This window comes from Alosa alosa, chromosome 6 (assembly GCF_017589495.1).
Source record: "Alosa alosa isolate M-15738 ecotype Scorff River chromosome 6, AALO_Geno_1.1, whole genome shotgun sequence".
Classification (NCBI taxonomy): Eukaryota; Metazoa; Chordata; class Actinopteri; order Clupeiformes; family Clupeidae; genus Alosa; species Alosa alosa.
This window is the reverse complement of record NC_063194.1, coordinates 27,766,359-27,780,474: the sequence shown is the minus strand read 5'-3', so window position 1 is coordinate 27,780,474 and position 14,116 is coordinate 27,766,359. Positions and strand designations below refer to the sequence as shown.

Here is a 14,116-nt window from a genome sequence, read left to right as displayed (position 1 = left end):
AAATTCAAATTAAATTTAGATTGTGTTAGCATTGGAAATTCGAACAGACGTCTGTCTGATTACATCTTTTGTGCAGTGAGTGATTCTAACTCGTTAATTTTTTATAAGGGAGGGGAAAGAGAGAGACATAGAGAGAGAGAGAGGGAGAGAGAGAGAAAGAAAGAAAGGAAGAAAGAAAGAGAGAGACAGAGATGTATGCAGACCTACTGAATACAGAATGAAACGGTCAGTGATTAATTAAGACAATAATAATGAGTAGGATTCTACCTGTGAAAATGGAGTGGAGTCAATGCAAAACTTAAAAAATACACTAAAGTTAAGTGTACGTCTATCTGCATGCACAAGAACACTACTTTTGCTATATCTGACGGTCCCACGTTAATGTCTTTGAAAACAGCATAATAATTCAGTGTGCGTTGCCTTTGGCTCGTAGATCCGTATCCCTCTCACCACCCACACCTCCCGTTTCCCCGTCGGCATACCTGCAGAGAAGATGATCAAATTTGCATGAAGAATTGCAAATATTTCCCAGACTTTATGCATTCTTCTATTATTCCATATTCCTCAGACTGCAGTCAAGGTGATGTTGTAAACTCCGGACCAGTAGGGCGATCACAGGGCATTATTCCAACCGGAGGCAAAGCGGGTCATGTATATCCCGAGTGGGAAGTGGAGAGAAATTGCACGATTCCAGAGGCGCTCTACGGGTACACCCTGGACTATGGAAACATGTAAAACAACACGAAAATATCACACGGCGACAAGCGTGAAATGTCCTTATCGGGTGTAGTGTTCTCCATGAAACGCCTCTGTCGCTCAAAAGTCCGTATTAATCCAAACTGATAATCTTCTGTCTAAATCGGGGATGACATCCTGTTCGGTAGCACTAGTGGACAGACTGCCTGCGAGCGCTAAAACACACTACCGGCTATTACCGTCATCCTGTGGCTCCTCATGAGACCCAAACGGGCGGCGCTGTTTACGTTTCATCTCCTGGATGCGATGCGCACTGAAACTAGTAAAACGAAATCTATGACGAATGATTTTGCCCCACTAAGTTTTGGTTGTGTTATAGCACAGACTGATATAGACTGCAATAACACGGTTATTACATTGTATGGAAATGTATATGTAAATCACAGAATGTTCCCTCTGAATGATATGTGCTATAAGATTGCTTCCCTTATAGAGTACAGCACCTCAGCAATCATTTCAAGACAGACTGAATATTATTATACCAGATGAACCACACTAAGGAACATCAGTGGCTTGACTTGGGGGTTCCCTGGCCACAGAGGGAAAACTGTTTCCTGAAACATGGGCTAATTATGAAATGCTAGCCTATTTGAGTTGGTGTACTGGGCATAATTTGAATGTCAAAAGAGTCTGTTTTTTTTCAGGAGTGCACAGAAGGCAACACATTCAGCTTTCAACCCATCAATGTCAGGGGGTTTCATTAGAGTCACAGGATGCGCCTTTCCGCTCGGAACACTCTCCTCAGTTCACCACAGAGACAATCAAGTCAAGCGTTATAGATTAAGGCAAGTCGTTTTATTTCACACACAGGCCATCCAAGCACTGCAGTGGAAGTCGAAAGAATGTGTTACTTTGACATTCTGCTCTAAGGCCTCTGAAATACAGTGATGCTTGACAGAAATGCACGGTTCTCTCAGCTTGTGAAATCATCAATTGATATCTGGTTAAGCTTTCAACTGTTCATGCTCTAATGAAGGCAGAGACAACGAGCTCTGCTCTACCTAAGGCATCTCAAATGGCAGCGATCAATGTATTACAGTGAGTAAAAGATATAAAAACAGATAACATGGACTAGAAAAATGCTAAAACTGCTTTATTTATAAACACTACAAAACCACTGCTATAATATAATAACAATTTGGTGGCCAAGCTAAGAGTTACATGATTATAAATAACACAGTTCATGAAGGAAGAATACAACTGTCACCATAATAAGGCATGCAACCTTTAGCTTCCATCCAGTGTGAGGTGCTTGGCCTCAGATCAAGTTGAAAAGGGGTACCGCAAACAAAGTTTAAACGTACCATTGTATACCTCAGTGAAAGCCCATTAAACATGAGATAAGTATTTTCATGATATCTTAGCCTACCACAGCAATGATTCCCTCGGTGGTGTCTGGTATTGGATTAAAGAGACCTACTTGTTACATGAGAGCAGGCGATCGTAATTTGATGCAAGCCACTGGAGATTTCATGGTTTTGGGGTCGTTTAAAACCAGAGAGTTTATACAATTTATACTAAGATTTGTCATTTTAACCTAGTCTGGGAGGCCCAAGGCCGCTGCAATGTCATGTAAGGCCACACCACATGTAAAAACACATTTACAGGAAGAACAAAGCTTTGGTTTTTTCAAAGTTCTACTACCACAGTTGATATTACATCTACTTCAGCAAGTGTCTGTGTCTGTGCCACTCCAACACAGAATGTGTAATCTACACAAAGAATCCAACGGCTAAAATGCGGCATAATTATTTTCTGCCCAAATTAGGGGTTCCAGATCAATTGCCTGGCCAATTTCATGGAAAAATGAGTCAAGTATCACAATGATTGCATCAGTGTATGTCTGATGTGCACACTCTATGCTTAATATTTCAATTTTCTGACAATAATTTCATTTTAATGTCGCTGGTAGGACCTATCTTTTCAACATAAAAATGACAACATTTCTGGTGTTACGGACTGGTATTTCGCAGGCATCCTCTGCTTGATGTGCTCTCTGAATGCTTCAACAGTCTCCCACATCTTTCTTAATAGATGATCATGAAAGTGTTTTCATTGCTGAGAGAGCAATTGGTGCTCGGGTCCAACAGGGCAGATAACAGTAAAATTCAGAACCATGCAGTCACAAAAGCAGGTTTTACATATCCCCCCCCCCCCTCACCGTTTTTAGGATTTACCCTGTTGACCTGACTCACATAACATACTTATCATATTTTGAGCGTTGTCTGACGGATCAGTCTGCCAATGAAGCTATCCAGCTAAAAACACTGTCATTCATTTCAATTTCACCTCTGACGGTTTGCTTGAAGGATTGTTTAGGATGACATTCCTAGGTGGTCAATTTATTTGGTCACGCTGTAAATTGCTTTCAAGACTACTGTGTGTAGTACGGCTTAGCATATAGTTTACAAATGATTTCATTTCCCCGCTGCATGCTTCCTTCCCTCTAAGATAGGTGTGTGTGTGTGTGTGTGTGTGTATGTGTGTGTGTGTGTGTGTGTGTGTGTATTTGCATCTGTGTTTGTGTGTGAGTGTGAGTGTGTGTCTGTGGTGAGATTAGTTTTTAAAAAAAAAGTATATTTTAGCTCTTTCCAAACTGTTTAAGAAGACCTCAATTGGAAATCAATAACTATTACAGGCATTGGCCCTTCATCTGCTAGCCCCCTCTGCTTGATATAACACAAACTCCACCCTGCGGATGAAGAAGTTCTAAAACCATTACAGCTATCTTGTTGCTAATGTCTTAGCCTGGTTCACTTCAGAAATGCAGTCCACCCAGTAGAGCTATATAACACACATATACAGTAAACAATTGCTGTTGTTGCAGGTTTCAGATTTTTTTTCTTTGTATGAAAGATATTCATGGTTGTTTAACCATAGAAGTAAATATTGACTCTGTGGTAGGGGAAGCATGGGATTAAACAGGATAATAAAATTAGGGCATTTTTGTGTTTTATACTGTATATTTATATTTTATCTGGATAAAGCCATATGTCAGACTGTAACCTCTGCAACCCCCCTTAAAAAAAATCATAGCCAATACATTGTTATTTGTATTGTTCATTTCTGTATCATCTGAATATTCAAGTAATGGTAAAGTGTTAGTAGGCCTATTGGTCATTCTGAAAGGCTACATTTCTAACATAAGTTGTATGTGTCAGGAGTAGACAGACTGTTGCTGCCTTTAGACTGGAGTGTTTTCCTGTAAATGAATTCAAGTTGTGGTTGTTAGATCACACCCTTCACACATGAGCGGTGAACTCATAATCTCTCGCAGAAGGTTGCCTGCCGAATTATTCAATAGGTAGCACAACACTGCCTTCAGATTAGTAGCGAGTTTGAACATTGTGGCATGGCCACTTTTCTGCATCGGCATGTTTATTTGTAGGTATTATTATTTTTTTTATTGTTGTTGTTGTTTATCCTTCTGTCGTGAATAATTGTTTATTTTAATGGATGCAACTGAGACTCTTAATTTTCACAGAAATGGTGCTGTGAATTTTTTTTTTAAATCAGCTTTCAAGGCCTTTGTGAAGAGTTCCTCATTTGGCTTCCTGTTGGTGGGGGCCTTGAACCAAAAACGAAATAAACCAAATGACTTCTCACTGTACAAATATTTGGCTATTTGTTTGAATGGGTATTTCAATGCAAAAACAACTATTATTTGTCATGCCTTATTAACGAGTTTATTGCTTATGGCTATGCTGTGTAGCAGGCAGTGTTTCCTTGAATCTTAACTCGCAAATATATTCATTAAGTCTGGTGCATTCAGAGAGGGAAACATTATCACCAGACAGGTATATAGCACTGCAGTGAATGGCTAACACACAATCTTTATCTCAGAAACACAAGCCACGTCAGGCAGAGAAGGCTACTTCCGGACCTTAAGGCAGCTGTTACATGACTAAGTTCATTTCACAAGGAGGGATTTCATTTGACGTGTTTGCCTCTGCAATATTCTAGTCTGAAAAATTGAATGAAGTAGATATAGGTGAAAACATCTATATACAAAATCTATTACCTTCTGTACAGAAAATGAAAAATCTTGTACAGTTAGTGTGGAGCATTTGGCGGAGAGGCAGTAGATCTGTTATAGGTCAGATGTTATCATCTTTAATCCTATGAGAACCGGTCAGCTATTAGAAACAAATACTAGTTGTCACTTTGTATTTTGCAGTTGATAAAATACTTTCATCCAAATGTCACACGTCTACACTACAGTTAACATCCAAATTGCAAAATAGATAACAGCCACTGGTGGATAACATAACACATCAAAATATCTTTGTTTTGGTGATGCCCTAATGCCATTCATGAACCTACTTGACCTTCAGACTCACATCTCACTGAATGTAAGGACCTCTTATCTCAAAAGTAAAGGCATAATTATCTATTATTTTTAAAATAAAGACTGAGATCAGGCTTGGTTGGAAATACCGGGACAAAAGACCACTGACACCAGGGGCGGACTGGGACCAAAAATCGGCCCTGGCATATTTGGCCCAAGTGGCCCTCAAATCACTCGGGCACACCTAATTAAATACAAAATCTTTGCATTACCCTTAAATATGCATATATTTTCAACTGTCATGGAGCACTGAAAGTGATGTAGGCCTCATTGGCTATCACTCTGACTGATCAGAGGTAGCCATGGAGCACATGATCTCCATTTTCAAGTAGGCTATACAAGCAATTATTAAAGAGTTTCTGCTTGAATTCAAAGTATAATTTCAAATTATCCAATAGGCTACATTTAAACTATACAATGCTCAATTGACACCAGCACCAAAAAAATACTGAAGCCTATGTGTAAAGAGTTAAAGGAATTATCCGGAGTAAAATGCACTTTAGATCAATTTACGGATGATTGGGAGTACATACGTTGAGTTGACATCAAAATCATGTCATTCAGATGTGTTTTGAGAAAGTTCGATTTTACCGTTTTTAGTCAAAACTCGTTAGCCTGGAAGTGACCAGGGCAAGCCATTTCGCCGCTACAAAACGCTATTTTTATACCTCTTCTACAGTTCCAAACAACATTACACTTACGTGGTAGTGAGTAGAGGGTCCCTAAAGCCAAACCGAAGTATCCCGAGGTCTTTATGTGGTCGGATAGAGTCCAGAATGAATTTCATCAAGCCAGTACCTTTCCGGAAATGTTGCTGCTGCAGCTGGCGTCTTTAGGGGAAAGTCAGTAGGAGTCGATTGCCGAGTGTGGAGTAACACGCTCTGGAAATTCACAATTTCGTAGACTTCAGTCTATACAATTAGAAGAAGTCAGCTGATGATTAGCAAGTTAACACGGCTGATGGTGTTGTCTTGCTACAGCAGTTGCCCAAGCCAGGTCTTCAAAGTATCATGGTTAAGTTTTCAAACATTTCACTGACTGGTGGTCAGGCTCTCTGTGGCCACCTAGTCTACCTGTAGCCTAAACTGAGGAAGCGTTGGTGGTCTAAAAATAAATAAATAATAATAAAAAAAAGTGTGATGGGGAGGATTGAACCCATGTCGACTGCGTGATCAAGCAATTTATAAGCATGAACCTGTTGCGCGACAGGAGAAGCACCAACTTAAGAATTGGGAAGTAAAGTATCAAAAACACCATCAAACCCATGTTTACATGTCAGCAACATTAATGTTAATAAGCCTAAAGAGTTTTGACTCTCCCTGTGCGCAAATTTTGTGTAAAATATGGACACGTTATAGACTTCTCCTGCCCATTGCTGTGTGCGTTTCAATGCCTGTGTTTCATGAACTGAATTCTTAAAAGAATAGGCTGGACAAAAGGATACACGATTAGGCAACACATTTTTATTTGATTTATTTGCTGACGTTCATGTTCCTGTGCCTCTACAGACACTTCAGGTAGGGGCGACCACAGCCTAACCTCAGTGAAATGTTTGTAAAACTTAACCATGATACTTTGAAGGCCTACTAAATGGCTTGGGCAACGGTAGCATGATAACATGGTAGCCAGATAACATGAACAGCTATGTTAACTTGTTACAATTATAATAACGTTAGCTGACTTCTTTTAATCATACAACTGAAGTCAATTTCTGTGAGTGCCGTCAGCTGGTTCGTGGCGCAAGTGGATAGACGTCTGATTACCAAGCAAACAGGTCAATTTATTTGTGGATCGATACCCACGTGGAGTGTATTTAGGTGTTTGTTTTTTGGGTGGCATATTCATGGTCCAGTGCATGTAGTACTACATACAATTTTGACTTTTAAACATGTCATGCATATTTGTGTGCGTCTCTAGTATATCAGAAAGAGACAAATCTGCAAGCGGCCACATCTGTCAAAGACTCGTCATCAATCATGAAACGTCATCAACGCAGCCAGTTAACATGGGAGCCAGTTGCCATGTAACACCGGTCCACTTTTTTTAGTGGTGGTGGAAATTGGACAAATAAAACAACAGTTCCGCTCTTACTATCCTGTAGTTTTTATTAGTACCAATATTCCACTATTCCACAAGGATAGATTGATAAGTTAACAAAAAAAGGAAGGAAGAAATAAAGCATTAAATGTATCCCACAATTCCACTAAGAGGCATATTGAACTATTGTTTGTTTTTTCTGCATGGGTCAGCTATCATGTTGTTGTTTGGTGATTTACTCCTTTACTACCCACTTCTGAGCAAACAAGGCATATAGGTTGATCATGTAGCCTACTGCCGTCATATACTGTTCTTTCTTACATTAAATAACTTTAATTCATATGGTTAACTCTATTATCATTTTCAGCGGGGGACTGGCTGATCTGCTGCTCTGAGGCTACTTTTGTTTTTAGGCCTAGGCTACTGCACACAGATCAGAGATTTGTTATCCATATTTGCATAATATTTGCAAAGTATATGAATCGCCATATTGGATGATACAAAAAGGCTAATATTTTAATTAATTTAATATGTTGCTTGCGAATAATTACGCCGCTAATAATCATGGCTATCTCTCTTTACCAGTTGCCACTTATGTCTGTCCGGAAGCTGTATCTGGAAGCTTGGCACATTTGGCAGCATTTCCCCCCTCGTCTTTTTTACCTGGCCTTTTCAGTCCCTCATGGCCTCTTTCTACCATCCATCCTCCCTGACGCTTATCACCACGGTAGGGCCGGCCCGGCTATGGCATCTGAGAAAACTTTTTAGGCTCTGGAAAAGAGCTATATGGACCCAACCAACTCTTCTTGGGAGGGGAGAACAACCCATGCAGAGGCTGCGGTGTTAGGCATAGAATGTGAACGTGTGTAGCCAACTTTAAAGGAGAATTCCGGTGTGATATTGACCTAAAGTGTGTTGAAACATGATACCGAGTGTGAACGTATGTCTCAATAGCCCATCTCGGCTTGTCCCCTGCACTCCAAAATCTGGCGCTAGTTAGCCATGCTACCAACAGCTTTTTCAATGGTGGTGCTTCGGCATCGGGCTAGCCATGCAAATAAAGCACTGTTTTACACCATTTACGAGGCTCAATGTATCTCCACACTTCATTGGTAGACTTCCGAGGGCCCTGACATTTAAAACGAGACATTGAGAACTTTGAAAAAGCACTGGTAGTTTACTTACAAGACGATTTATACAGACAGTATCTTCACAAAGTTTAGCGTTTGCAGCCATCTTGAATTTAGTCACGATAAGTCGAGCGACGAGTAAGAATGAACAGGTATGATAAGGGATCAGATTCCAAAAATATTCCGTGAAAATGCATGGATTCCAGTTGCTGCTACTGGAAGAAACTGGAATCCATGGATTTTGGAGTGCAGGGGACAAGCCGAGATGGGCTATGAGACATACGTTCACACTCGGTATCATGTTTCAACACACTTTAGGTCAATATCACACCAGAATTCTCCTTTAAGAGAAGATAGATCAACGTGGCAAATGTCAATATTTTTCCTTCGACCGGCCCAAAAGTGAAGCGGCCCACCGGGAATTCTCCTGATTACGATACCGGGGCCCACCGGGAATTTCTCCCAGTTTTGCGATATTGTTGACAGCCCGCAGTAGGGTGCAGGAAGCTTTTGATAGCACACGCCTCTAACGAAAAACGCAAAACCACCAGGACAAACCACTCATAGTGTAGGCTACTCTCTCTGAAACCATCAATAGCTCACTAATTTGTGCGTTATTTACGTTTGATTGATTCAGATGGTGGGACTTGTTGGTTTCCTGTAGCCTATAGCGTTTTTTTCTTTATTTATTTTTCTATGTCCGAATATTGGGGGGGACATTTTGGTCACATCTGAATATTGGGGGGGACGATGTCCCCCCCAATGTCTATGGTGACTACGGCCCTGTCGTCAGCATGGCATACATAGCCTACCTGCTCCACCACTGAGTTCTTATCATGTAGCCTCAACTAGGCTCGCTTGCACTCTCCACCACCTGCCCACTGTCCCTCTGCTCTGTATGCTTGCTTACATCCTCGTTCAAACTCAGCGAACTTCAACATGTTGCTGACATTATGTCCCTCTGCTGTATGCTTGCTTACATCCTCGTTCAAACTCAACAAACTTCAACAAAATTGCTAGCCTACTTGCAATATTGTATTTTTGAAGCTTCTACATTGGTGTTAATTTTGCACAATTGTCACTAGGCCTACTGGCACCCACCGCAATTTCGTGTAGGCAACTTCGATTAACTTTTGATGCGCTCACAGAATCCTGCCTTTGAGCCAAAATTGGAGGGGTGGGGCCTGACGTGAGCTGTTATTGGATCACTCCAGTGTCAATATGAAAATGTAACCAATGGGCCGCTGATTGTCCGCCCATGACTGACACTAATCCTAACTCTAACCCTTACTTGTCATGACAAACACTGAATGACACTTGACATAAGTGAATGACAGAAGCGTTATGTCATAAACGTTTATGATTGTTTATAATGTTTATGACACGTTCATGACAGTGTCATGTCACTCTTATGTAGATACCCTCAAGTAGGCAAAAGTGTAATTGAAATACCCAATGATACCCAATGTATCAGATGGGTCTCACTCTTGGACAGGAAGTGAGCATACCTGTCAACACTCCCGTTTTTCCTGGGTTTCTCCCGTATTTCAAGGTCATCTCCCAGCACCCTCCTGTTTTGTTATTTCTCCCGGAAAACTCCCGTAATTTGCATGGCCATCAAACTTCATTTTAAAATCAATGATCCATTCAGGTTGCCAGATTGTGTATGAAATACACCCTACACATATACGATCACTTTGTTGCCTACAATTTCAACCGTTTTGTCATAGGCTAAAACCTGGCAACCCAAAACCCAAATAAGGAAGCGGGTGCAGCTGAGTCAAAGATCTCTGGCTGAGTATCGTCGTAAGAAAGCGGGCTAGTTGAATGGCCTACTCCAGAACTAGCTGTTGTGAAATTGTTGGGAATTTAATTGATTAACACATCACATAAACTGTTATTGAGTGTTGTTGATACACTGAACTTGTGCACTCGGAACCAAATCTGACAGCTTTGGAGTTTTGGAAGTAGGCTGCAGGCAGGCAGCTGGTGGATACATAAATGGTATGCGTAAGGTAATGGTAAGGTAAAAGCAAAAGCAACGACCGAAATGCAGTGTTGAAACACGTGTATGAAACGTATTAAATATGCAAACACAGATCCGGTATAAACACTGCCCCCCCCCCCCCGAAAAAAAATCTCCCGTTTTTGGAAAGCTAAATGTTGACAGGTATGGAAGGTATGGAAGTGAGTACAAAATACATCTTCAGTCTCCATGCCATGGTGATGTTCTTATGTCACACTCCTGAAGATCATCAATATTATTGATATCTCAACATCAATCGAAAGTTTTATTGCACATAATATTGCACTTTAAGCGAAAAGTTTCAATTTAAATGTTTCTAAATATTCATATAAAATATTCAATATTCATGAAATGAGAATTCTTGGATTTATCCCCCAATCTATACTTAAAAATAGTCTGCATTTTGAGTTCAACCAAACTGATCTTTTCAGAGAGCATTTCCCTGGTAATAAGGGACTTCAAGCCTCCCAACTAAAATAGATGCAAGAACATTTTATTCAGCGCCTAAAACATGGACTCTTTCATGTAATGGGCAAGGGAGGAACTAGGCAAACATGCTAAAAGGACACTGAGTTACGTTCAGCAAGAACTTGGCAAACTTAGGGACCACACCAAACTGGTTTTAATAAATTCAAGATACAACAATGCCTTGTCTAGCGTTTCATCTCCTACACACATATTAATATATATATATGTATATATTTCTCAGACTAATATTATTATGCCATAAGGCCCAGAGAAATAAATATAAAATAAGCACCTTTAGAGCACCTTTAGAGCTTTGGATGCATTTATTCAAACTGTTCATTTGCAAATCATTTGCATGTGACGCTTATGAAATCCCCAAGAAACGGATGCTTAGCCAGTTTTCTCCATGTGTTCAGCAAACTGCTGTCATAGCATAGAGGCAACGCAAACAAGCAGCTAATTAAGAGAAAACACCTTTAAAGATTTGATGAATGTTGAAGTTTTTGCAAACATTTCAAGTGTTCAGCTCTTAAATTGTATGGGGAAATAGACGTATGGCTGCTCTCCCCATTTTTGAATTACTTTAAACAGGCTGCAGTGCATTTGCATATATCACCCATGCAGCAAAAACATTTAAGGTGATTGATAATGCAGTTCTACACTCATTTTTCCAGCACATGTGGTCCCTGGAAGCTGACATTCTTTTAAGCTCCAGGTCGTTCTAATTGAAACGCAGGTACACAAAATATGTGAGGAAAATTAGCAACAATCAGCAAGTTCTCACGTCATATATCATAATAATCTTTTCTGCTGATACATTAGATACAAATCAGTTCAATGTGATTGATGGTTATCTTTATTGTAATGAAACTCTTTGATTCAAATACAGTGACATATGCGCTAGTTTCTGTCTCTCTCTCTCTCAGGCAATAAACATTGAGAGAGAGAAGGGGGGGGGCAAGGGCGTAGGTTTGGTCTGAGCTTTGGTGGGGACACTACCCACTAACCCCCAACTGTCCAACTTGATCTAACTATACTGTGTAGCCTAGATAATCTGATTTTAATATGTAGGCCTACAGATTTGCAGGCTATATTTAACATTTAACATTGATTTTCTATTTGGTCTGTTATGAAATCATGCATTGACCCATTTAAGCACAGATCAGTTTTAAGAAACTTAAATACATGCATGCTTAGCATTTTGTGAAAAGAAATCATTAAGGCTACATTGACAAACTCTTAACCGTGAGCTGCCTAGCCTATATATTCTCTGATTCTAATATTTACAGATATCTAGGCGATGTAATCACAGCTCAGTTTTGAGAAATGCTTAAAGCCGAAAGACAATGTTGAATTTTGCTACAATTTATTTCAAAACCGGATTACTCTGGAACAGCTAACTATACGGGAATGCATTACACCTCTGTGTTCGGTAAAGACTGCTGTTTATTCTGATATATGGTTTGTCATTTGTTGCGTGAAGAGTGTGTAGGCCTACGATATTCCACCGAGACGAATGGATGTGGAGATGGTGCAGAGAATAATTATTACATCTCTTATTTTTCTCGCGAACTGTGTATCACAGCAAATAGTGGCTAGCCAGCACCGTTTAAAAGCTGAGAAAAGGCTCTTTCATGTGACACATGTGTGATGAGTAACCTACTTCTCGAGGAGTTCAACAGAGAAGAATGGGTGAATTTGGACGCACTTTATATGCCTTGTAGTGAAGTGAAGCTGAAGCGCTGCCCATGCTGCGCAGGAGATTGCGGCTGACTGGTGCCGCTGGTGTTATTATAGGTAACTTCAAATCAGCGCGATTTACCCTTATTGGCTACTGCACATTACAAGATCTGTACGAGATGATCCGCAGCACTGAAGTGAGAAATGATTTATCTCTTTGTGTAGAGCATGTGAGCGCTTTTTCCCCCATTTCAACCTGAATGTTGGTGGGGACATTTCAGTCGTAATTTGACATTGGTGTGGACACGTCCTTCGGTCCCCACGCAAATCTACGCCCCTATCGGGGATCCGTTTTCACTTCATAGTGAAGCCTAACTAGTATATCTCAAGTATCTGTCAACTCCCTAGCCATAATTTAGGCGAAAATAAAATTATTTGATATTAGAATTAGGATAATCCCCTGTCTTCAGCAGACTCTGCTGGCAGATGTTTTTTTGACTGTTTATGATGGTCCATCATGTTTTCTTGAATTTCCCCTTGGGGATCAATAACATATCTATCTATCTATCTATCTATCTATCTATCTACCCCCAAACCCCCAAACCCCCCTCCCACATATGCAACAATTAGTCGGGGGCCCTTAATACATCTGGGCCCAGGGGCCCGAAATTTCATAATCTGTCCATGAGCTAGGCTAGCTATGTCTTGTGCCTTAAGGGTTCAATATGTTTGGTTTACACATTTCTTATCTCTAATTGATCTCATGTGTTCAAGATTTGAGCCAGAAGCTGTTTGACCTTAAATATAATTTGGATCAGTGGTCCTCATAAACTGCAATACCTCATCAGCTACAATAAACATGGTGAATATATGACTTGGGGAGCCAGTGTCACTGGCAGGATGAAAGGATAGTTTAATAACAATTATGAGAAACATCAACAGAAAAGATCAGTCAGAAACTTGCTTTGTAAAGCCCAGTGAAGCTGTATTTTAGGAAGTGCTATGGTTGTACACACATATGCAGCAAAAATATAGCTATGCTGACATGCAGCTTTGCTGTGAATTCGTCAACGATCTGCATTAATGTAACGAGAGATAGTCATGAATAGTTGACACTTTGAAGGCACTCTGGAATTATGGGAACACTTAGGTATATTTTGATTCAATATAATATATTTTATATATATATAAAACATATCACAATATATCACAAGATTGAGGACCAATGTTATTATGACATGGCATTTGCCCAACCAGAAGAGCCAAAAAGTTTCTCCAGCTTAATCTCCTGCTTAATGACACTGATCTCATCCAGAATTGGGAGGCAGGGTCCAACAGAACCAGAGGCAAACACATCTTCCAACAGACCAGATCCGAGGGTCGCCTTCATTTCTGGGTCTTAACTGGCAGTTAACTAACTCCAATTGTGAACCTTGGGGAAGTTCCTGACGTTGGTGGTGAGTGTTATCACAACTCTCTGTAGCCACAGCTCACAGCTTGCATCAGAGCGGAAGGGTGTGTGTGTGTGTGTGTGTCTGTGTGTGTGTGTGTGTGTGTGTGTGTGTGTGTGTGTGTGTGTGTGTGTGTGTGTGTAGGGTGTTAGAGTTGCAAGTTGTTGACTTCTTAATACATAGTAAGTAACCATGTGCAGCAAACACAGTGACACAGAGC

The 14,116-nt window shown here is 40.4% G+C and overlaps 1 protein-coding gene across 1 annotated transcript in view; it reads right to left on the bottom strand.

Annotated features, from left to right (window-relative positions):
• LOC125295480 (carbonic anhydrase-related protein 10-like) overlaps nt 1-1,003 on the bottom strand; it is a 28,131-nt gene extending 27,128 nt beyond the window's left edge. The window contains exon 1 of the mRNA XM_048244740.1: nt 483-1,003. Within this exon, the coding sequence (XP_048100697.1) occupies nt 483-543 (61 nt within the window). The 5' untranslated portion in view covers nt 544-1,003. The remainder of the gene's footprint in view (nt 1-482) is intronic.
• Between the last annotated feature and the right edge of the window lie 13,113 nt (nt 1,004-14,116).